The 24,084-nt window shown below is 38.3% G+C and overlaps 1 protein-coding gene across 2 annotated transcripts in view; it reads right to left on the bottom strand.

The window, feature by feature from the left end:
• Window positions 1-8,391: 8,391 nt before the first annotated feature.
• The window catches only part of SFC (ARF GTPase-activating protein), a 332,752-nt gene continuing 317,059 nt past the window's right edge, over window positions 8,392-24,084 (bottom strand). For both annotated transcript variants that reach the window (XM_089403430.1, XM_089403429.1), the window contains exons 18-19: window positions 9,228-9,727; window positions 8,392-9,112 (exon numbers count right to left, since the gene is read on the bottom strand). In XM_089403430.1, coding sequence (XP_089259556.1) covers window positions 8,995-9,112; window positions 9,228-9,727 — 618 coding nt within the window. In that variant the 3' untranslated portion in view covers window positions 8,392-8,994. The remainder of the gene's footprint in view (window positions 9,113-9,227; window positions 9,728-24,084) is intronic.

The following is a 24,084-nucleotide window of genomic DNA, read 5'->3' on the forward strand; positions in this document are numbered from 1 at the left end:
TGAAAACTCTTTGAAATGACAAAATTTGACCTTGACACTCTGAGACCACTTTGTAAGAGCATATTTGATCACTGGAGGAAGGCTGGAAAGACTGACACTAACATGTTGTATGTGTTTTAACAATCGTTGCTTCTATGCGAACTATTTCACTAGTTATCCAACGGTTCATTAATATGTATATGCTCGTGTGTCTTTATTAGATTAGTACTATTACTCTTTTTTAAAGGCACATTTTTTCTCTCGCTTTCGGTAGAAGAACCTTGATACATCCAGTGGCTGAACATTTTGTTGGCATTATGATACAGGTGTTGTCCTTTATGGCAACTCACTCAGATGACAGTTCTCAGTGTAGTAGTAAAGAATTACATATCAGAGTACAGAGAATGAAGAAAGAGAGGTATACGCAGGTTCAACTTGACAGAGAAACGTATACACGCGGGTTAACAGACCAAAAGAAGCGTATAACGTACACACGCACTTTCACAGAATGAAAAGCGCGTATATCTTGGAAAACTAAGTTTTGGTCCAAGGTATTTGGTCCATGGTATTTGGTCTGAGGTATTAACCCTAGGTATTTGGTTCAAGGTATTGGTCCTAAGTGGTTTTGGTCCATGGTATTGAGAAAGGCCTAAAACTATATAAGGAGGAGAAGATCATTAGACCAGGGTGTGCAAGTATTGAATATCTGATGAAGTGTGAGATCCAGTGTGCAGGTTATGGGTTTGTGATGCCTTACTTGATTTGAACTAAGGATGCACCTATGTGGATGATGATGGATGATGGATCAGGATCTTAAGGCTTGGAATGTATTAACATTATGTGGTTTGATCATGGATAGAATAGATCTGAATACTGACACATGTTTTATTATACAAATGTTATGATCTGGGTATGACTGAGTTTTGAAATAGCTGTGAAGTTGTTAAGTTAGTATTTGCAAATCTGTACGCGGGTTTGCTTTGGTAAAAGCGTGTGTACACGCTGGTTCGGTTCATCAGAGTAGTGTATGCATTATGAAATATGATATCTAAACTTGTAGATGGTACTAGTGGTTGTTGCAGAGTTCTAGGTTCTGTTATGTGTTCTGGTGGCTGTGTTTTGATGACAGGCTTTCAATGATTCAGTTGTGGGTGATACAGAGATTGATGATTGAGTATTTAATGATTGGTTAATGTAATGGTTTTATTGCAATGGTGATTGATTTTGAGCTTCAATGTTGTTGATGGGTCCAGTATGAAAATTGGATGAAACGTGGCCTTCAAATTATGGTGGTGTGTTTTAGGAGTATCCAATTTGAAAATTTATGAAACGTGGTCATTGTAGGAAGAGAGAAGGTTGTAGCCTTCTGTAGGCCGATGCCTACATACTGGTAAACATATTGGCCAGTACAAGAGCCAGGGGGGTTGTAGCTCCCTTCTAGTAGCAGCTAGAAAACAAGTGAAGGTTGGAGCCTTCGGTAGGTCAGCGTCTATGTACTAGTACACAGATCGGCTAGTACAAGAGCTAGGGGGTTGTAGCTCCCTTCCAGTAGAAGCTAGAGAACGGGAGAAGATTGTAGCCTTCTGCAGGTGGGTGCCTGTGTACTGGTATGAGTCTGCGCCAGTACAAGATTGTAAACAAGTTTTTCTTATATTAAAAGGAAGACAACAACAGGTGGTTTTTGTCTCGCATTGGGTTTCCACCTTATATCTTGGTGTTCATGCATATTTCTTATGTGTGATGGTCTGCTCTATTTTTACTGCACCTGGTTACTGTTTATATGGTTAATGACGTACTGATGCACTGATTAAAGATCGGCATATGATAAATTAACTGAATCATAAATTCATTGGATATATGCTAGTTTCCCTAAACACAGTTGCGTGTACACGCGGGTTACCTTCATTGAAGTAGCGTATATGAATTTTAGTATGCAAAATGAAAAAGATTATTGACTTGACTAACACTGATTCACCCCCCCGCCCTCTCAATATTATTTCCAACAATTGGAATTAGAGCAGGTCCTTTGGTAGAAGCTTGATCACTTTAAGGAGATCTGTAGAAACAATGGGAAAGAAGCTAAAGAAGAAAGCGCCTCAGAAGAAGAACACAACTCAAAGGAACAGTAACAACAGGAGAAGAAAGGATTCAGATTCCGAATCACCTCAGGTTGAAGAAGCATCAGATAAAATCAGAGATCAACAAGATCCATTTAAAAAAATGGAGTGTTCCCTCAAAGAAGAAGTTACCAAATTAAAAGCTCAGTTTGAGTGTGCCTTCAAAGTACGTCAAACGCTGCAGGATGAAGTGATATCATTAAAAAATAAGCAGAATGAAGAACTACCTCAAGTAGATAAAGAACAAGAAAATGAGATTCTCAAATTAAGGCAACAAGTGGAAGAAGGAAGAAAGGCTCAAGAAATCCTGAAAAAGCTATATCTGGAAAAGGAAGAACAACATCAGGTTGAGGTAAATATCTTAAAAGGTAAATTAGAAGAAAATGATAAACTATTACGATTTCAAGACAGTACTAAGATTCTGGATAATATTCTTAGTAGTCAAAGGTCTCCTACCATCAAAACTGGTCTTGGTTTTCATGAATCTATGGCAGGAAAATCTAGCTCACAAGGTGAGGCAAGGAACTCTAATGCAAAACCTGAAATGCTCAACAAGGAGATAAGAGGTCAACCCCATCAACAACCGAGGAAAGAAATCCTTCAAAGAAAATCTTTTACTCCTAACTATGGAAGTGATAGTCGGTTATTTTCTCAAATGAATAATGTTGAGTGTTATTTATGTCATAATCTTGGACATATTGCAGCAAGATGTAGAAATAAAATGGTTCAAGGCCGTCACACAAAAAGATCATCAGCTTCAAGGTACTTTAAGGGATATTATTTTTCTTGCAATATGTTTGGTCACAAAGCCATTGACTGCTATAGAAGAAATATGAAACATGTAAGATGTTATACATGTAACAAGCTTGGACATATAACAAAGGAATGCAGGAAAAGATTTTGGGCACCATACGAAAAGGAGAAAACATCATCACGGTCGAAGATATGGAAGAAGAAGGAAGTACAGTCAGAAAAATGTGGCATGGCACAGTGTACAAACATAACAGACTCAGAGGGCACTGAAAGTATGAAGCTTCAATGTTCTAAATTTCATACGCAAGTTTCATGAAGACAAGTCGCATATATACGCGAGTTCGAAGCTTCACAGTTGCGTATATGTTAGTTTGAGGAAAAGCAATGGGACAGACTCAGGAAAAGGGGTCTAATATGGTTCAGTCAATTATCTGCTCTATTTGATGATGGTTACAATCTGCTGATGATGTGTGGAAATGTGTTGGTACTCATAAGATGTTATTTAGAAGTGCTTTTGATCCTCACAAGTTAACTTGATATATATCTTATTGATGATGATGCCTTGATACTTCTTACTAATATATGCATGATCATATCTGATAGTGAAGAGATGGAACAGGTTCAGGGGGAGCATATGCTTCGAATAATGCATTGTTGGCATTATGTTAGAAGATCTTGGTACTTGAAGATGCTTATATTGCTTAATCCACATAATTGTTTTGATTCAGGTGACTCTTTGGATGATGGAAATGTACAGGTTGTTGATCCTGATGTTGCTGATGGTGCAGATCATATGGTGTATGATAGTTGCTGATGACTATCATGATCTTGTTTAGATCGGTTGTCCTTGCTATAAATTTCATGTATATCATTTGATGTAAAGGTCATGAAAAGACCTAATTTGTAACCCTGCTATGCATGGGAAGGATGATATAATAATTTCTATTTTCAGTCATGTATAAACATTTGGTATATCCCCACTTGGTTGGGTGAATGAGTCAAAATTGGCATATCTCCACTTGGTTGGGAGATGGATATTTGTATGAGTCATTGGTGATAAGGTGGTCATACTCACATAGTTGAGTTAGAGAGTCATGTTATTCTTTTGAAAATATTGTTGCAGACTCTGCATGTGCTCAGGGGAAGAATGGACTGATTGACAAAGGGGGAGCCCAATCAGAGATTTTAGCATGTACTCAAGGGGAGTATGGACAGCATAATGCATATCAAAGGGAGAGAATATCTTGGTCCGCCCTTTGCCCTTGATGTCAAAGGGGGAGAGTGACTTGGTGTTGTTGTTGCTATCAAGTCCAAAGGGGGAGATTGTTGGCATTATGATACAGCTGTTGTCCTTGATGGCAACTCACTTAGAGGACAGTTCTCAGTGCAGTCGCAAAGAATTACAAATCAGGCTACAGAGAATGAAGAAAGGAAGGTATATGCAAATTCACCTTGACAAAGAAGTGTATACACGCGGGTTAACAGAACAAAAGAAGCATATAACATACACACACACTTTCACAGAATGAAAAGCGTGTATATTTTGGAAAACTAAGTTTTGGTCCAAGGTATTTGGTCCATGGTATTTTGATCCATGGTATTGGTCCATGGTATTTGGTCCGAGGTATTGACCCTGGGTATTTGGTCCAAGGTATTTGTCCTAAATGGTTTTGGTCCATCGTATTGAGAAAGGCCTAAAACTATATAAGGAGGAGAAGATCATTAGGCCAGGGTGTGCAAGTATTGAATATCTGATGAGGTTATGGGTTTGTGATGCTTTGCTTGACCTGAACTAAGGATACACCTATGTGGATGATGATGGATGATGGATCGGGATCTTAAGGCTTGGAATGTATTATCATTATGTGGTTTGATCATGGATAGACTAGATCTGAATACTGACGCATCTTTTATTCTGCAAATGTTATGATCTGGATATCACTGAGTTCTGAAATAGTTGTGAAGTTGTTAAGTTAGTATTTTCAGATCTATACGCAGGTTCGCTTTGGTAAAAGCGCGTATACACGCTGGTTCGGTTCATCATAGTAGCTTATGCATTATGAAATATGCTATCTAAATTTGCAGATGGTTTTAGTGGTTGTTGCAGAGTTCTGGGTTCTGTTCTGTGTTCTAGTGACCGTGTTTTGATGATAGGCTTTCAGTGATTCAGTTGTGGGTGATTTAGAGATTGATGATTGAGTATTTAATGATTGGTTAATGCAATGGTTGTATTGCAATGGTGATTGATTTTGAGCTTCAATGTTGTTGATGGGTACAATATGAAAATTGGATAAAACGTGGCCTTCAGATTATGGTGGTGTGTTCCAGAAGTATCTAGTCTGGAAATTTATGAAATGTGGTCCCTAGAGGAAGAGAGAACGTCGTAGCTTTCTGTAGGCCGACGCCTACGTACTGGTAAACATATCGGTCAGTACAAGAGCCAGGGGGTTGTAGTTTTTTTTCCAGTAGCAGCTGGAAAACGAGTGAAGGTTGAAGCCTTCAGTAGGCCGGCGCCTACGTACTAGTAAACATATCGGCCAGTACAAGAGCTAGGGGGTTGTAGCTCCCTTCTAGTAAATGCTGGAAAACAAGAGAAGGTTGTATCCTTCTATAGGTGGGTGCCTGCGTACTGGTATGAGTCTGCACTAGTACAAGATTGTAGAAAGTTTTTTGTTATATTAAAAGGAAGACAACAGCAGGTGGTTTTTGTCTCACATTGGGTTTCCACCTTATATCTTGGTGTTCACGTGTGTTTCTTATGCATGGTGAACTGCTCTGTTTTTACTGCACCTGGTTATTGTTTATATGGTTAATGAAGTACTGATGCACTGATTAAAGATCAACATATGATAAATTAACTGAATCATAAGTTGGCTGGATATACGCTAGTTTCCCTAAACACAGTTGCGTGTACACGCGGGTTACCTTCATTGAAGTAGCGTATATGAATTTTAGCATGCAAAATGAAAAAGATTATTGACTTGACTAACACTGATTCACCCACCTCTCTCACTATTATATCCAACACATACCACAAGGAATACTCACTTGTTCATCTGAAAGTATATATGCATTACTCTCTTGTGTTGACCATTGTAGCCAATGCATATCTCTAAGAACATATGGCAGTCGGGCCTTATTTCCGAACGGGCTCCCACACTAAACGATGTGAAGTTTGATTGGGAGTTTTCATCGAGGAGACCCCTTTGGTTGAAAGATTTCCGACACTGTCAACACAACCTCAAGTCAATATGCCTAGAAAATATCATTCAATATCTCAACCAATGCGGGCTCCCAAAACAAAACAAAATTCGGTCAAACCAAGTCGAACTAGCCCAAGTCAAATGTTGGTCAAGGTATGCCCAAAAAACAAAAAGTCAATGCAGTCAAACATAAGCTAAAAATTTGAACATGTAACAACCTCAATGGTCCACTTTTAAAGCCAAGAATCACCGAATTTGGATATGAAAAATAAAAGATATACACAATAAATTATAACCTACAATTTCCTATTCAAAACTAAATTTAAGCCATAACTTGTATGAATTATATCCCCTAACCCTTAAACCTTAATCAAATATTCTACTTGAATCTTCCAAAAAAAATTAGACAATGCAAAAGTTCCAAGTCTAATTTTTAACTTTTTATAATTAAATCAAATAATGTTGTACAAGACACACAATATCATCACAACTTAAACTTTGTAAATAAAACCTAACTATTGGGTAAACATGTAAAATAGCCCATGTGAAATATGAACGGTATACATGTTTCCTCACCAAAAAAATGCAAGATCTCATAACAATATTGCTCTCTTACTAGTGTCATGAATAATTAGAATCATTATATGCACTCCAAGAAACAAAAACCAACTCATATAAAATTATAATCATTCTATTCCATCAATTGAGACTAATTAAATGCCTTCCTTACCCTATATATTATATTATTATACTTCAAAGCATCATAAGCATTGCTCATAACTAAAATGTAAATAGTATTTAGTTTAACTATGTCAACATACCATCTAGAGATTCACATCAACATTTGTAAAGTGGTTATTATAATTAAATTCTAAACAATTAACATAATATGCATCACAAATAAAACCCAAATGCTTTGAAGTGACGCGTTTTATATCAGTGAAAAAGGTTCAATTCCTTTAATGGCTTTCTTTAGAGCCATGGGATCACCTTGAGGGGGCAGTTGAACATCTGGGTCAACTTAAGGGGGCAGTTGAACATGTGGTTGCACCTAGAAAGTATATATTAAATACACCAAGTCCTTGATATATATTTTTCTCAATTAAGTCTAACTTGAGAGGTTAGCACAAGAAATCCACATCCTCCCACAAGATTAAAATCCTACTCATAATGTGTTTTCCCCTTGTATGTTGATTGATGTTGGCTAAATACACAATCTCTCTTGTGCTCAAGTGCTTGAGGGTGAAATGAGATGTTCTAAACATTTTTTGAGCAAGGCAATATTTCAGCTGGTTGTCCCCCATATTGATGCACATTTATAGCTAGACCTATGCTAGTGAATTGCTAATTTGAATCATTGTAGCTAAGACAATGGGTTTACTAGAGATGCCATCCATTAATTTGCAGAAGCATATTGGACTTCTCCACACTGGACTTCATACACAGTTTTCTTTGGGGAAAAAAAAGAAAAAGAACTTTTTTTTAAGCAATTTTCAAATAGGGAAATAATAGTTAAATAATGTAAAACATGTTTACCAAAACAAAAACAAAAAAACAAAATTGCACATATAGTTCAAGAATATAAATTAAAGCTCATAGGGCTTTCGATTGGCAGCAAATAGGTGTTTTGTTAAGGAACTCCATGCGCTTCATGCGAAGAGGTCACCGATTCAAATCCCCATAGATATTTACTCCAAAAGGAAATACAAAAAATACAAATCGAAAATAGTACCTTTGTTCAAAAAGAGACATTTTAATTTTGATCATAGTTTGCCACACCCACAGGTGAATATTTTAATTTAAAACTCAAATCATCAAAGTTTCCAGCTAAAAGCTCCCGAAGAGACCCCTTAAAACCATATGCACTGCAGACTTGTGACCATACCCACTTTAAATTTCACCGTCTTAATCCGTAGCTAAGCTCTTTGTAAAAAGAGCTTCATTCTTTTGAGAACCTTTATTAAAACGCATCCTACTTTATTGCATTAACTAAAGTTCTTACAAGGGAGAACCGTACACCAATGAAACAGTCTTGTAAGCCACAAAAAAGGAGCATGTGTCTAAGACTCAATTTAAAGCAGCAATCTACTACTACTGTTCGAGCCGAGAAAATACGCATGGACTATTGGCACAATAGTTTTTATACACATGAAGTATCTAACGTTGCTTTTCAGTAAAAGCAAATGAAGCCCGCTTTATCAATTACACAAAAAAGCTGACCAATGATTGTATGGAATTCGACCAATGCGAACCCTGCATTGGACCCTTAAATACACAAGGGACCAATCATTCCTGTGTATGAACCAACCCTCTGAGCAGACAACTTGGGCACAAACAAATATTTAGAGACATGGCTTCAATACTTCCAAGATTGAGATACAATATTACTGAAAGGATGCTAACAGCTTTTTTCAAGCACAATATATCCTTTACGATTTTCAACATTTTGTATCCTCGCAACTGTAATTCCTTTATAGAAAAGGACTGCACAGTAGGGCATAAAATTACAAATAGAAACAAACAGAACTCTAATTTTGTGGCACACAAATAATGTAGAATGTTGTGTGCAGAAACAAACGAATCACAAATTCTAGTGTGAAAAAAAGTTGGATATAAAGGGAGGAGGCATTGAGCAATGCCTGACCAACCAAACAAATAAAGAGGATTGAGATGAAAAATTGGATTATACATGCTGGAGAACATGCTTTTCAGCTCTATAACTTTCTCTATAGCCGTATGAACAGATTTAAGGATAAAACAAGGAAAATATTATAATAAGTTCATCATAAGACCATCACCCAACTGATTCTCGATGAGCATTCTTGGAAGAACTGGACAACCCGTACTCTGGACCAAGAATGGGTACTATAATACATCAAAGAAATGGACAGCCCTGCTTCTCACATACACAATGATCGTACCACAGCTAAGATTATCTGAACCTATCTGTTGGGTTCAGACAAGAGACCAAATAGTTCGTCATCTGCAGTAATACCCATTTCCTTTAATCTTTGTAATGGGGTTTTACCATCTCCATCCAAAACTGCTGTACTGGCACCCCTACAAAACAAAGGAGATTGTAACTAAAATTTAGAGAGAAATAAATCATACAAAACCTTAACACAACCAAAGGTAGATATATAACACAAAAAGCAACTCCAAAAGATTTGAGCACCTAGAAATCAGCAATTTTGCAAATGGGATCATCCTCCTAGAGATACAAAGATGAAGTGGAGTTCTTCCACAATAGTCAGGAGTATTCAGAATGGCACCATACTGCAATAGTAGCTCTACCATGCCTAGATCACCAGTATAGCATGCTAGATGTAGCAATGAGCATCGTTGTAGACCCTCCTCTACTTCACTTAAATCCTCACTGTCAGTCATGGAGCTTGGGCTAGATGTTGCCGAATCAGATAGTTGTATGTGCCCACTACAACCAGAATCATTTTGCATTGTGTTTCGATTCCTTCTAGTGATTACTGCTTTTGCTAAAAGCAAGGAACAATTGGCCTTTGCCTGCTCATATGTTGTATTAACATCAGCACTGGAATTCACAATAAGACGGTATGCTAACTGCTTGTTATTTTCAAGGACAGCATCCCATATTTGACAAGCAACTGATGGTGCCCGAGGATCTGGCTTTGGTTTGTGTACAAAACGTTTTCCAGCATACTGCACAAGAAATAACAACAAAAGGAACCATCTCAGTTTCTATTCCAAGGCAACATATAAATTACAGTGCTCTTTTATAACTAATTAAAATTAGGAGACCCTACACAGATCATTAAAAGGCATTTATCTTCATAATATTTTCAAGGACACGATTTTTGCAGGTCATAAATATTTTCTATTTTGTCACAAGCCTAGATATATAAACATTGACCAAATTAGATTCTTCCTATCTTAAACAGATTAGTCTAGAGGCCTGGTAACATGTCGAAATAGGCTTCATGGCTCTGTTTGCTCCTATATATCTAAATTCAAGTAACATGAACTCATCTTCACCAAAAGAATATAATTTCCAAACCTCATTTTACAATACTAAGGTATCACGATGAAGACGCCGAAAAATCTATATTTGGTTGCAATGTGGCTGCAATTGATCCAAAAACATGTTTACTTACTCCCACTAACAATTCATATGAGCAATATGATGATATACACCTTATGAATAATTGATGTGAACGAGGGACTGTTCTTGTCACGTTCTGAAAAGTAAAAGAGCAGACAGGCTGAAAAGGAACAGAATCAGACATACTAGCCTGTCTGAAGGACAATCAGTACAATGTCTCTTTCCATGGAAAATAACAAAAAATCCACAGGATGAGATCCCAGAGAGCTATCAGCATGTTCATGTGGATGCAATTTCCCAAAATTTTGGCATTGTACTTTAGATTTATTGAGACTCGGTGATGTCAAACTTACTGAGTGGTCAACAAACTTCACACTCAAAATATTTAAATAACAAAAATTTATAGTCAACCCGTACCAATCCTACCAAATACTTGGCACCTGAGTTGAGAAATGGTCAAATTTACTGATGGAAAGCCTCCAAAATGAATTCGATCTTCCATATCTTAAATGATGGGTTGCTATATATTCTAAAAATTTAATGATGATAAATGAAAGGTATGACAAGCGGTGCAATTTATCATTATATAGAAACCATCAGAGATTTTATTCGTGAATAAAATTCTTTTTGAATGTTGGTACAGATCATAAAATGAAACACCGTGTATAGAATTAACAAGAATAATTTAAATACTTTATAATGCATGAATGTGAACTCAGAGCTTCTTTGGGAGCTAAAGTTCTAACTAGAGTAGATAAAGTGAAGATTCCTTTATTACGGATTTCAGATAGTCCTTTTTTCGATGCCCACTCTTCTGAGATCCACAAGAGGTTAACACCGCTTGTTTAAACCCTCATGGCTACTTTCTAGGGGTTTTGCACATATCAAGACCAAAGATGAATTGCTATGTTCCTTCCTGGGATGCTTCACTTCAGGATGAATAATCTAAATGGATAGGTATTTTCATACCACTAGCTCCAGACTCATTACCTCTTACTTCTGTTGAAATGTGTAAATAGGTTCAGTCTTCATAATATTTTATGTACTATTGATCTTATGTATTTGATGAAAGAAAATTATTATTATTATTATTTTATAACATGGGTTTCTGCTCTAGGTCAATTTGTTTTTCGGTCAAAGCACCCATTGTGTGCTTCTAGGTTTTGTCATAGAATCAAGAAGTCAAAGTAGTCATTCCCATATGTAATAGATCCTATTGGGCATTTTGTAACAAGTCTATTTCAAGTCAAAGTGTCAAGATTCCCCTCCAAGATCAAGCCGGCCTACAGAGAAGAAGTCGACCTCATTGGCGCTATTTGTCTTCCTTAGAAGCCTATATATAAGATGGTATTCAACCTCATTTGTAGTAGAAGATCCAAGCAAGTTCGATCAAGAAAGGAGAAGAAAGAACAAGCAAAGGAGAAGAAAGAACAAGCAAAGGACTAGATCTCAAGAAGAAATATGAAAATCTGAATTTTTGCTCACTCTCTCTTTCACACGTCCGAAGAAGAAGCTAGGGTTTCTGCAACTACAAGGACGAAATTTCAGATCTCCAAGGGCTGAAATCCTGATAAAAGCAAATTTTGAAGTCTATTTGTCTAGAAAGAATAAGCAAGCCAACGAAAGACGTAAGGATGCCTAAAATGGCCTCTTTCTCCCACACGTGCGAAGTTGCAGCAGTTGCAGGAGGGCCGAAAAGTGCAGACCTGCAATGAAGGTCGAAATTTGTTGCAGGGGTCAAAATAGTGCATTCTCAAGAAGTTTTGACTTGGTTTGACTTTGTGAAAGAGAGGCTCATCTACAGAAGGTTGACTTGGTCTTGGAGAGGTATCAGTTTTGGGTCTATAAGGTCTTGGAATTCATCAATTGAGGTTTCTATAAGAACAGAAGAATTTCTTGTGGGTTTTTCCTCTCTAGGAGAGGCTGTGGCCCTGACTAGCAGCCTACATCTTGTGTCCATTTATTCTATTGATTTTCATGTTTTGGTAGTTGTTTGATGATAAGAACACTATAATAATCAAGAGAAGAAAAGATAATTATAAAAACTACAAGTTGAAGTAAAGAAAATCACAATTATCAAATTAAAAAGAAATCACCCCTAATTCAGCTGCCTTAGATTTCTCAAAATGGTATCAGAGATAAGGTGACAAGGAAAGGCAGCTTGAAGATCACTCGATTGAAAAATAAAGGTTGAATATAAGAGGAAGGGCATCAAAGAAGATCTAGTCATCACATCACAAAGACCCTATCATCTTCAAGGAAGAACTCTTGAAAGAATAAAACAAGGACCTCAAGGACCCTACCTCCATCTCAAAGAAAGGAGAACTTTACACACTTGAAGCATCTTATTAGAATATGTCTATTTAGTATTAATGCTCAGTCTTCTAGCTGTTGCTAATTTTATTCTTTTAGTAGTTTCTTAGATGAAACTGTTTGTACATAGAAACCTGATGTTTCTATTATTGTAAATATCTTTGTATTATCATTGAGCTGTTGGCTCTTTTGGAATTAATTCATTCAACATTCTTTTATGGTATCAGAGCACAGGGATTTTTTTCGAAATAATTTTTCATAGTCTGAAAAATTCAGGAGTTCATTTCGAAACTGCTCTCAGGGTCTGTAGATTTCTTGATCAGCTATCCTCTTCATTTCTTTCTAAGGTCGAGCCCTCTGTAAGCCAGGCAGCCTTCACTGAGTCTTAGCTTCGGCTTTGCTCATTGTGATAAAAGCTTACAGTCGTCAATCTCGATACAGAAAGGGATTCTTCTCCTGCATTATCTTTATTATGAGGAATTAACTTTGTGGAGGTACTCGGGATCGTGAAATTTTCTTGAAATTAAATCCGTCATTTTGAAATCTGGGGGCAGCAGTCGATTTATCGGTTGAACAGGTTATCTGTTTCTGAAGTCTTGTTTATTTTTGTGGCCTGTGAAATCTCAGTATTCAACCCTAGTTTTCACGGTGAATCTGGTTATCTTCTTCAAAGCATTTTTCTGTCACGATATCTGAAATCGCACACATATCCGGTTATTCTCTTCGTGGGAGCGGGATTTTGTTTTTTGCTGACGAATCCGGTTATCTTCTTCAAAGTCGTGAAACCTGTGGATACACCTGCGGGTTATACATCTGTGGATCCAGCGTTTGATATTATCTCTGCGTGCTTCAATTCCGGTTATCTTCTTCAAAGTCGTGGATACATCTGCGGGTTATACACCTGTAGATCCAGCGTTTGCTATTATCTCTGCGTGCTTCAATTCTCACCTTGGTATGCTCAAAACCCATCCGTTTTCATGGTCAAACTATTTTAAAAATGCGTGGATGAATAATCTTCATATATATATGCTGTTCGATCTTCGATTTAGAGCAAATCGCTTGTCGAGTTTATATTCCGCGGCACTGTGGACGTGAAGCCATAAGACGTGGGTTCATATTTTGTTAAGAGCCGTGAAACATTAAACCGTGAAGACGTGGAGACGTGAAGACGTGGGTCCATATGTTTTGTTGTTTTGTGAACCGTGAGTCTTTAAAATCATTGCTGATATATCGTAGAACTGAAGACGTGAAGCTGTGAAGAAAACGTGGGTCCGTTTCAATCCACGTATTTAATTTTTTCAAAACAATCTTGTCTGCCGGCAGTTGTTTTCCAGTCAGCGAATTTTTTCTCCATAGTGATCCTGACAGCCTCCATTTCAACTCAGATTTGAAGAAAAACTATCTGTTTATAGCCTGGACATTGCAGCAGTCAGACTTGTGCTTACCTCAGGACAAATCTCAGAACTGGAATCTCACACTTGAACCTGTTACATCCATTAAAGTTCTGTCTTGTGGTATTTGCCTAAAGAAGGGTGCAGCTACAGCCGTATTGCTCTTTTTTAGACAGGGAGAATTTTTTTTGCTGGGTAATTTTTTTCCCAGAACAAAATCTGTTTTGATTTACATCAAGATAAACAGGCAGCTACAGTCTTTTTGTGTATCAGTCTTCTGTATTTTCTTTAAGAAAATGGCCACGCTCACCAATCTGATGTTAGAAGGAAATCAACGCTTTAATGGCAGCAACTATAACATTTGGAAACAAAGAATGTTGACCATTTTTTAGTACAGGCGTCTTGATCAGCTCATTTTGGGCAAAGAGCTTCGTCCCGGTACAGCTGGGACCGATCAAGATAAATTTGATGATCGAAATCGAGAGGCTGTTATGCTTCTCAAGCTCTCTGTCACTGATGATCAGTTACCACAGATTCCTTCTGGCAAGACCGCTGCCGAAATCTGGCAACAGTTGAAAGAACTGCATGAGACATCTGACAAAAGCAGAGCATTTTTTCTCAAAAATCAGTTGTTCTCCATCATGATGGATGACCATATGTCTTTACAGGAACATCTCAACAAAATTAAAGACATTCGAGATCAGCTCGAAGCTATTGGTCGGACTATGGAGGAAGAAGATATGGTAGTCATTACTCTGAAAAGTCTACCGAAATCGTATGAACACTTCATCGAAACACTCAACATTACCACCACAAATGTTGATCTGAAGTTTCCAGATTTATGTACCAAACTTCTGCAGCAAGATAGGTGGAAACAGCAGTTTGGTAGTGGTACTTCATCAGTACCCTCGGAAAATGCATTTGCTGCAAAATATCAGTCCTCTCAGTCTTTTCAGCAGAAAGGCTCATCTCAGTCTTTTGATCCTGCCAGGAAGAAAAGTGTACAGTGTAATTACTGTCACAGGTTCGGTCACATGAAGAAAGATTGCCGGCAGAGGATTGCTTCTGAACAAAAGAAACAGGGAGGGCCACATCAGACAGCAAATGTTGCAGAACATTCCGAGCAGACAGATTCTGCTTTTTACGCCTTTATGGCTAAAAGGTCTTCCGAACATGTTCCTTCCTCTGCATGGTACATTGATTCTGGTGCATCACGCCACTTCTCTCACAGGCGTGACTGGTTTATTGACTTCTCACCTTTCAGTGATTCAGTGGTATTTGGTGGAGGAGAAAAGTACAATGTTGCTGGTAGGGGTACAGTTCAAATTCAGTCTGGTGGACGAACGCTCATATTTCTCAATGTATACTATGTTCCTGGTATGGAGATTAATCTGCTCTCTGTCAGTCAGATTATGAGGAATTCTCCTCAGCTTGATGTTGTGTTCAGTGCACACAAGTGTTCCATCATTGACAGGGAGACCAGTCTAACAGTTGCTACTGGCCTAGAGGACCATGGTCTATACAGGCTACTTGACACCGGTGACTTTCCAGAAGTGGCTCTAGCAGCACGTGTCTCTCCCATCAGTACTCTATGGCATCAGCGATATGGGCATCTCAATATGCAGTATCTCTCTCAGCTCTCTCGGGAGGGACTTGTGTCAGGATTACCTGATATTCAGACTCAGCAGTTGGGGGTATGCAGCGCCTGTCAAGCAGGAAAGCAACATCGGTCTTCATTCAAAAATGGAGAATCTTGGCGCGCATCCCAGGTACTTCAGTTACTTCATGCTGATATTTGTGGTCCTATGAATACAGCTTCTATCACTGCTTGCAAATACTTTTTACTTATTGTAGATGACTTTAGTAGAAAGATGTGGGTGTATTTTTTAAAAAATAAATCTGATGCTCTTAGTACCTTTCAGAAGTTTAAAACTTTAGTTGAAAACGAATCTGGTTGTAATATCATGACCCTTAGGACCGACAATGGGGGGGAATTTTGTTCCTCAGCTTTTGCCAACTTCTGTGATATTCACGGCATCAAACGTCAATTAACCACACCTTACACTCCCCAGCAGAACAGTGTTGTCGAGCGTCGCAACCGCACGGTTGTTGAAATGGCTCGTTCCATGTTACAACACCGGAGTGTTCCAAACAAATTCTGGGCTGAAGCAGTATTTACTGCTGTTTACCTTCTTAACAGATCCCCTACTCAGGCTGTTAAAGGGAAGACTCCTGAAGAAGTGTGGTCTGGTCGTAAGCCTAAGATCAGTCATCTCAAAGTTTTTGGCTCAGTTGCATATGTTTGGATTCCATCTGCTAAGCGCTCTAAGTTGGATTCCAAAAGTCAAAAACTCATGATGACAGGTTACAGTGATCATCACAAGGCCTATAGGCTGATCGATATAGCCACTGGTCGACTTAGCTTCAGTCGAGATGTAGTATTTGATGAAGACAGAGGATTCTTTCAGTCTTCTTCTTCTGAGCAGCACTCTGAGGATCCGCCTCACAGTGTTCTTCTTCCAGTCAGTCCATCTGATGGGAGGGGTGATGTAGCATCAGGATTTGATACTACTCTATCTGAGCTTCCTCCAGAAGCTAATCCTCCTCTTGCTGTTCCTATTGCTCTTGAGCCTGCTTCTCTTCCTCCTGATATTGGTTCCTCTAATCCTGATATTGGTTCTTCTTCTCTTCGGCCTAAATGGTGGGCTAAAACCATAGGTGATCTCCGGGATGATGAGCTCCTTGAAGGTAGAACTTCTAGGCATAAGAACAGACAACAGTCTACTGTCAATTTTGCTCTTATGGCTAACCTTCACAGTATTTTTGAGCCTCAAACCTATTCAGAGGCTAAGGGTACATCTGAGTGGGAACAGGCTATGGAAGCCGAATTCCAGAGTCTTCAGAAGAATCACACCTGGACTCTTTCTGATCTTCCTGCGGAAAAAAAGCCCATAGGCTGCAAATGGGTGTATAAAGTAAAATACAACGCTGATGGAACCATAGACAAGTATAAAGCTCGTCTTGTGGCTCGAGGATTCTCACAGAAGGAAGGCATCGATTATGAGGAGACTTTTGCTCCTACAGCCAAGATGAGTACCATAAGACTTGTTCTTGCCCTAGCAGCTCAGTTCAATTGGAAAGTTCATCAGATGGATGTAAAGAGTGCTTTCCTTAATGGTGATCTTCAGGAAGAAGTCTACATGACGCAGCCTCCAGGTTTCAAGGTTGCTGGTCAAGAACAGAAAGTGTGCCGGTTAGCTAAAGCAATCTATGGATTGAAACAAGCTCCTCGGGCTTGGTACATGAAAATTGATCAGTATCTGACAGGTCAGGGTTTTCAGCGGAGCCCATCTGATGCAAACCTGTACATCAAGCATATTGGTGCTGATATCTTATTGGTTGTTGTCTATGTGGACGATCTCATCATCACTGGCAGCTCTGCACATTTGATCCATGGGATCAAACAAGATCTATGCAGAACTTTTGAGATGACAGATTTGGGACTTCTTCATTACTGTCTGGGGGTTGAAGTTTGGCAGACTGAAAATCAGATTTTTTTCTCTCAGTCCAAGTATGCCAACAATCTTGTGGAACGGTTCAGAATGCAGGATTGCAAACCGGCCACGACTCTTATGGAACCAGGGCTCAAACTTTCAGCACAATCATCCTCTCCTCTTGTGGATGAAACTTTATTCAGGCAATTAGTGGGCAGTCTCATCTATCTTACTGCTACCAGACCTGATATCAGTTTTGCAGTAAGCTACATTTCTCGCTTTATGTCAGCTCCTAAAGCTGATCATTGGATAGCTGCAAAGCGGGTGCTAAGATATGTGCGTGGTACTTCTGAGTATGGCCTCTTATATACTCGCAGCTCCAATCCTATTCTCAGTGGCTACACTGATTCTGACTGGGCCGGTTCGGTTGATGATCGTAAATCTACAGCTGGGTATGTGTTTAGCCTAGGATCTGGTGCTGTTACTTGGACTAGTAAGAAGCAACAAGCAGTGGCTCTCTCTTCAACAGAAGCAGAGTATCGGGGAGCAGTTAAGGCATCCTGTGAGGCAGTTTGGCTTCGCCGTATGCTTGTAGATATGCATGTTTTCCAGACAGGGCCTACTTCTTTGTTTTGTGATAATCAGGGAGTACTCAAACTTGCCAAGAATCCAGTCTTTCATGAACGAACAAAGCATGTGGAAACTCATTGCCACTACATTCGCCAGCTGGTTGAAGACGGCTCAGTTCAGTTGCAATATGTTCCCACAACAGAGCAGCTCGCCGACATTTTCACCAAGCCACTTGGTCCTGATAAATTTGTAAAATTCCGAGGGTCTATTGGTGTTGTAAATAGATTGAGCATTAAGGGAGGGTATTAGAATATGTCTATTTAGTATTAATGCTCAGTCTTCTAGCTGTTGCTAATTTTATTCTTTTAGTAGTTTCTTAGATGAAACTGTTTGTACATAGAAACCTGATGTTTCTATTATTGTAAATATCTTTGTATTATCATTGAGCTGTTGGCTCTTTTGGAATTAATTCATTCACATTCTTTTACATCTTGTGAAGCCTCCCACATTCCACATCATCATCCAAAGGAAGCAAGAAAAATCACTTCATCATCATCAAAGGAATCAAAGTGATCTCCCTCATATTGAAGAAAAGAGCAGACCTCAAGCATTCTTGAAGGAAGAAGAAGATCACTCCTCATCTTTAAGAAGAAGCATTGTCATTTTGAAGAAGGAAGATCATCCCTCCCTCATTCTAAATCTCACACTCTAGTGGAAGACATCATCTTCAAGGAGGCATCTTCATTTGTCAAGTAAGTAATTTATATTCATGTCTCAACCTATAAATCAAATGACTACTTTGTGCGAGGAGAACAATAAACTTGTTGGGACATCAAACTACCATGCATGGAAAAAGAGAATAGGTTTGATTATCACAGAAAATGAAGTTTTTTATTATATCAAGGCCTCCATCACAAAGCCTCCTCAAGGACAATCTCAAGCATTATCAAAATATATGAAAGGAGAAATAAGGGTAGAGCTATACTCTGTAAGTATCATTGGGGAAATAATATCCTTAAGAATCGAATTATACAAAATGAAAGTATCAAGAGTAGCTTCATATCTCATGAAGGTAACTCAAATTAGAGATCAACTACAAGAGCTAGGAGAAACAATGTTAGATCCATAAATGACCACTTGTGTAATCAATGCACTACCAAATGAATGGGGCAACTTTGTATCAAGCATCTAAGCGAAGAAGGAAGCTACACCATTCAGTGATATATGCGCATTATGTACATGTCACCCACCACCCATGGGTAGTATCCATAGGAGAAAATTTTCTCCTAGGTGGTCCTCATCCGGCAACCAGTAGCCCCTTGCAGCCACCAGATAGCTCGATGTGACACTATCTCCGCCACCTAAGCCAGCCATGTGGTCCCTCGCCCATCTGTTATGACCATATGTTTGAAGGTGGGCTTCCCAACACCGAAGGTATGGCTTTTTCATTGGTGTAGTTAAGTAATTTTGTTTACTTATCATGGACACTTTTGGGCATGGATTAGTGAGGGGATTTGGCGAAAAGATTGGCTTGGTCTGTACTCTTGTCTCCTTTACCCGATTTGGTGGTTAGCCTTGCATCTTACTCTCATGGGATATCCTTTACTAGCTACTAGCTTCAAGGCTGGCACTACATGGGAAATCCTGATTTTGGTTGCGTGGTCTCGCTTCTCGACATCATATACATCACTCCCTTTCGCTCAATTTAAACCCATTTATCACTTTTCCCATCTGAGTGCACATTTGTCCACTAGGTCCACAAGGAGTTAGCCTCCCCATCCCCTTGTCCACACTTTGGGTCGGGCGTGAAATGATGCCCTAGAGGTTGATGCAGCTCAAAAAAAAAGAAAAAGCATAATTTGGCCACTCTCAATAGGAAATGTACAATAAAATGCAAAAGATGGTCGGGAAATACACATTTAGAATGTGGGCAAAAACCAAACATGAGCTCTACCCCTTTCATTATGGCCATCACCCTGGTTCCTAGGGTCCCTCATATTGACCCCTTTCATCATTAAGGAACCCAAGATTGTCCCAACCCATGGTGGGCGATGAACTACCCCACCTTAAAGGGGGTATCCACTGTTAGAAGCATAGAAGGATAGTAGAAGTAGCAGTTTGCATGGTAGAAGCAGTCATCTTATTAGATAGTAAGGAAGAAGCTTATCACATCATCATTAGAAAGAAGCATTTGCAGAATAAGGATCATCAAGATCCTCCACCGAAATCTTTGTTGAAAAGGTTCACCTCTACTTGGAAGAAGTAAGTGTTACATAGACAGTCTACATTCCACCTAGTACGAGATCCACAGTTTAGAAGTATAAAAGGTATGATGACAGAAAATGCAACATGATCATTTGATTGAAGTATTTTCATCTTCTAGCAAGGGAAAGGAAGCTGCTAAAGGAAGTCTAGATGACCACATGAAGGAAGAGGTACGCACATATTTGTTAATTTTTAATAGATAGATAAAGTATGTCATCACTTAGTTGCAGATCGAATGGTTAGAATACTCTATCTCATGAGCATGATTGAAGAGGAAGGAACTCTTCCTCATGAATAACACATGAAGGCATAAAAACAATATGCCTTCAACTCTTCTACATTATAACATGATAGAATCAACAACATGTGACCTCACGAAGAGGATGAGGTGGTGGGCAACAATTGTTCCTATGAGGAGCCATGTATAAAGATGCTAAAAGAAGTAGCATGTGAAGAAGTTGAAAGAAGAGTTCGTGAGAATACAACTACATAGATGGTATAGATAATCAACATTTGATGTTAAAGAAGGATTGTCTATGACATCTTCATGAAAGAAGTTATGAAGACCTTGATAAGTATAATGAAGAAGGAAAAATTTGGTAGTGAATATCTTAAAGATGGATTCATATAATTTGCAAGGATGTTGACGTTGCAGAAGCAGATGTTATGACGAAGGGCCATCATAAAGAGGTTGCAGAAATTCATCTACAACTAGTACACATAAATTTGGACAGATGACTCTTAGAGGAACATGACTTGAAAGAGGTAACAGTAAGAAGGATAGCCAGATGATGACAAAGAAGGTCACTTTCTGATAAAAGAAGTATGACATGACTAGCATTAATTGGTTCAACACTATGTTTCATTAAAGGAAAGTGATGAGAAAGATGGTCGAAGCCCTACAAAGAAGTTATGGAAGAAGATGGCTCCATGATGTAGCAGTTGAAGTTTACTCATGACATGATGATGTAGAAAGAGGAGCTCTACAAGCAGTTGATAGTACAATGATCTCCACAAAAGAATAGGTAATTGTTGTTGGAAACAAGTCCATAGTTAAGAGGGATCTTGGGTATGTCCCTTTCATGTAAAGGAATGAGCAAATCCTCCCTAGTTGAGAGGGAGAGAGAGACACATCATTCTTGTCTTCACATCATGATAGACTGATACTTCTTGATAGAAGTAGTCTCGGGAACCGATACTCTTTGAGGATGAGGTAGGACATCCAATAGGAAAGGGTAGTCAAAGAGGAGATTCCTTGAGGATGTGTAAATCCAAGAGGGGAATGGTCCTAAAATGACATACATTGTGAACATCCGGATGGGTTATGTGCCTTGAGAGATAATGATGAAAGTGTTTATAAATCATTGCCTCCCCAACATTGTGCTCTAATCTAGTGGAGAGATAGAGTTGTTAGTCAAGGCCTTGCTATATGACAATGTTGGTTGATATGATGAGATGCACTAACATAAGCTGAGAAGATAACATATGAGATGGCTTACCAATCCAACTCTTATGAGAATTCTTTTGTGTGAGAATGTCCATGTACCATCAAGCATTATGAATACCTCCCTAGTTAAGAGGGAGTGTTGAAATGTGTAACTAGGTTCAGTGTCCATAATATTTTATGTACAATTGATTTATGTATTGGATGTAAGAAAATTATTATTGTTATTTTATAACATGGGTTTCATGCTCTAGGTTAATTTGATTTTAAGTCAAAGAACCCATTGTGTGCTTCTAGGTTTTGTCATAGAGTCAAAAAGTCAAAAGAGTCATTTTCATATGTAGTAGACCCTATTGGGAATTTTTTAACAAGTCAAAAGAATTTATTTTGAGTCAAAGTGTCAAAATTCCTCTCCAAGATCAAGTTGGCATGCAAAGAAGAATTCAGACTCATTAGGGCTATTCGTCCTCCTTAGAAGCCTATATATAAGATGACATTCGACCTGTTACAAAAGAAAATCCAAGCAAGTTCCATCAAGAAAGGAGAAGGAAGAACAACTGAAGGAGAAGAAAGAACAAGCGACGGGCTAGATCTCAAGAAGAAAGCTGAAAATCTGAATTTTTGCTCACTCTCTTTCACACATGCAAAGAAGAAGCTAGGGTTTCTGTAGCTACAAGGATGAAATTTCAGATCTTCAAGAAGGGCTAGAATCCTGATAAAAGGAAGCAAGTTTTGAAGTCTATTTTTCTAGAAGGAATAAGCATGCCAAGCAAAGAAGTAAGGAGGCCTAAAATAGCCTCTTTCTCTCACACATGCGAAGTTGTAGCAGTTGCAGGAGGGCTGAAAAAGTGCAGACTTGCAGTGAAGGCGGAAATTTGTTGCAGGGGTTGAAATTGTGCATTCTCAAGAAGGTTTGACTTGGTTTGATTTTGTGAAAGAGAAGCTCATCTCCAAAAGGTTGACTTGGTCTTGGAGGAGTATCAGTGTTGGGTCTATAAGGTCTTGGAATTTGTCATTTGAAGTTTCTATAAGAAGAGAAGAATTTCTTGTGGTTTTTTCCTCTCTAGGAGAGGTTTTGGCCCTTGCTAGCAGCCTACATCCTGTATCCACTTATTCTATTGATCTTCATGTTTTGGTAGTTGTATGATGATAAGAACACTATAATAATCAAGAGAAGAAGAAGCTAATTATAAAAATTACAAGTTGAAGTAAAGAACATCACAAGCAATTATCAAAGTAAACAGAAATCACCCCTAGATTTCTCAACAACTTCCTGCCTATGGATGGTTCCAGTGATAAACCACCTTGTGACTAGATCTCTGTTACAAGGTCAATTAAGTAAATTCCAAACCACAGAAATGGTGGTCAAGAGGAATAAAATCACCAACTTCTTCTTAGTCATGATTGTGGGGAGTGTCACTGGATGACAACATTTATGCTTTAGACTCTAGAACTCATTCATGCCATTTGGATCATCACCCATTTTTTAGATTTGGTGTTCCTGGTGCATGATTCTATTACTTCAATGCCTTACTTTGATCTCTTCTATATTACTAGAGTTGTTTTAACTTCTCAACCGTGCATATGTACTTATTTCTTTTTGTTTTCTTAATTTCTATCGAAGATACTTTACTCCCAATGTCCACTTATCTTTCTGCTTTTAGCAGTGCCATACCCCAACTAGGGTCCCAAGTAAACATAAGCTTTTAAATTACAATTACAATTTAAATTATTATTCTTCCAACTATGCAATACGTCAAACATAAAGAATTGTATTGTGACATATATGCATGGACTTACCGCACATGATATGACTAATGAACGAGGTCGTCTCGGGGAGGGTCATGTGTCCCAATGTGTGAATGATGTAGTTCTTTCTTCTAAATCTTATAAAAAAATACATCATTGTGTCTATACTTTTTTTTTTTTTAAATCATATACACGTAGTTGGTCTAACAGTTATGAGCATGTGTTTCCTCCTACGAGGTCATAGGTTCAAATCCATATGGAAGTAGAGTATGTACACCTCTGTAGACTTTAGCAGTCAAATCCTTGTGCAGAGGTTGGCCCTTTTTCCCACAAACAAGGGAGTCTCAGACACTAGCTTGGCTGTGACCATAAAATTAAGTTATTATTATTATTATTGTGATATATATATATATATATATATATATATATATGCAAAGTGCAAAATGGTTGGAGGCAATCACTTGAATTTTAGTCGTTGTGGTTGGTATTCATAATTTATATTAGCCCACAAAATAAAACAAAATGAAGATATAAATTTGATTGTAAGTCGGCTCCAAATAAAAGCAGAAAAAGGTCAAAATTTGAATTTCGAATTTTTCATCCAAAACGTCAAGTTGGCCAGCCCTCAAGACACCTATTCATGCTCATTCATCCACTATATATTGCCATTCGTCCTCCTTAGTGTGAAAATTCGAGAAGCCCTGAATCATTATTGCAACAAACTAATATTA

This window comes from Pinus tabuliformis, chromosome 2_1 (genome assembly GCF_031772625.1).
Source record: "Pinus tabuliformis cultivar Carrire ecotype Pingquan chromosome 2_1, CPIR1, whole genome shotgun sequence".
In the NCBI taxonomy this organism is placed as follows: Eukaryota; Viridiplantae; Streptophyta; class Pinopsida; order Pinales; family Pinaceae; genus Pinus; species Pinus tabuliformis.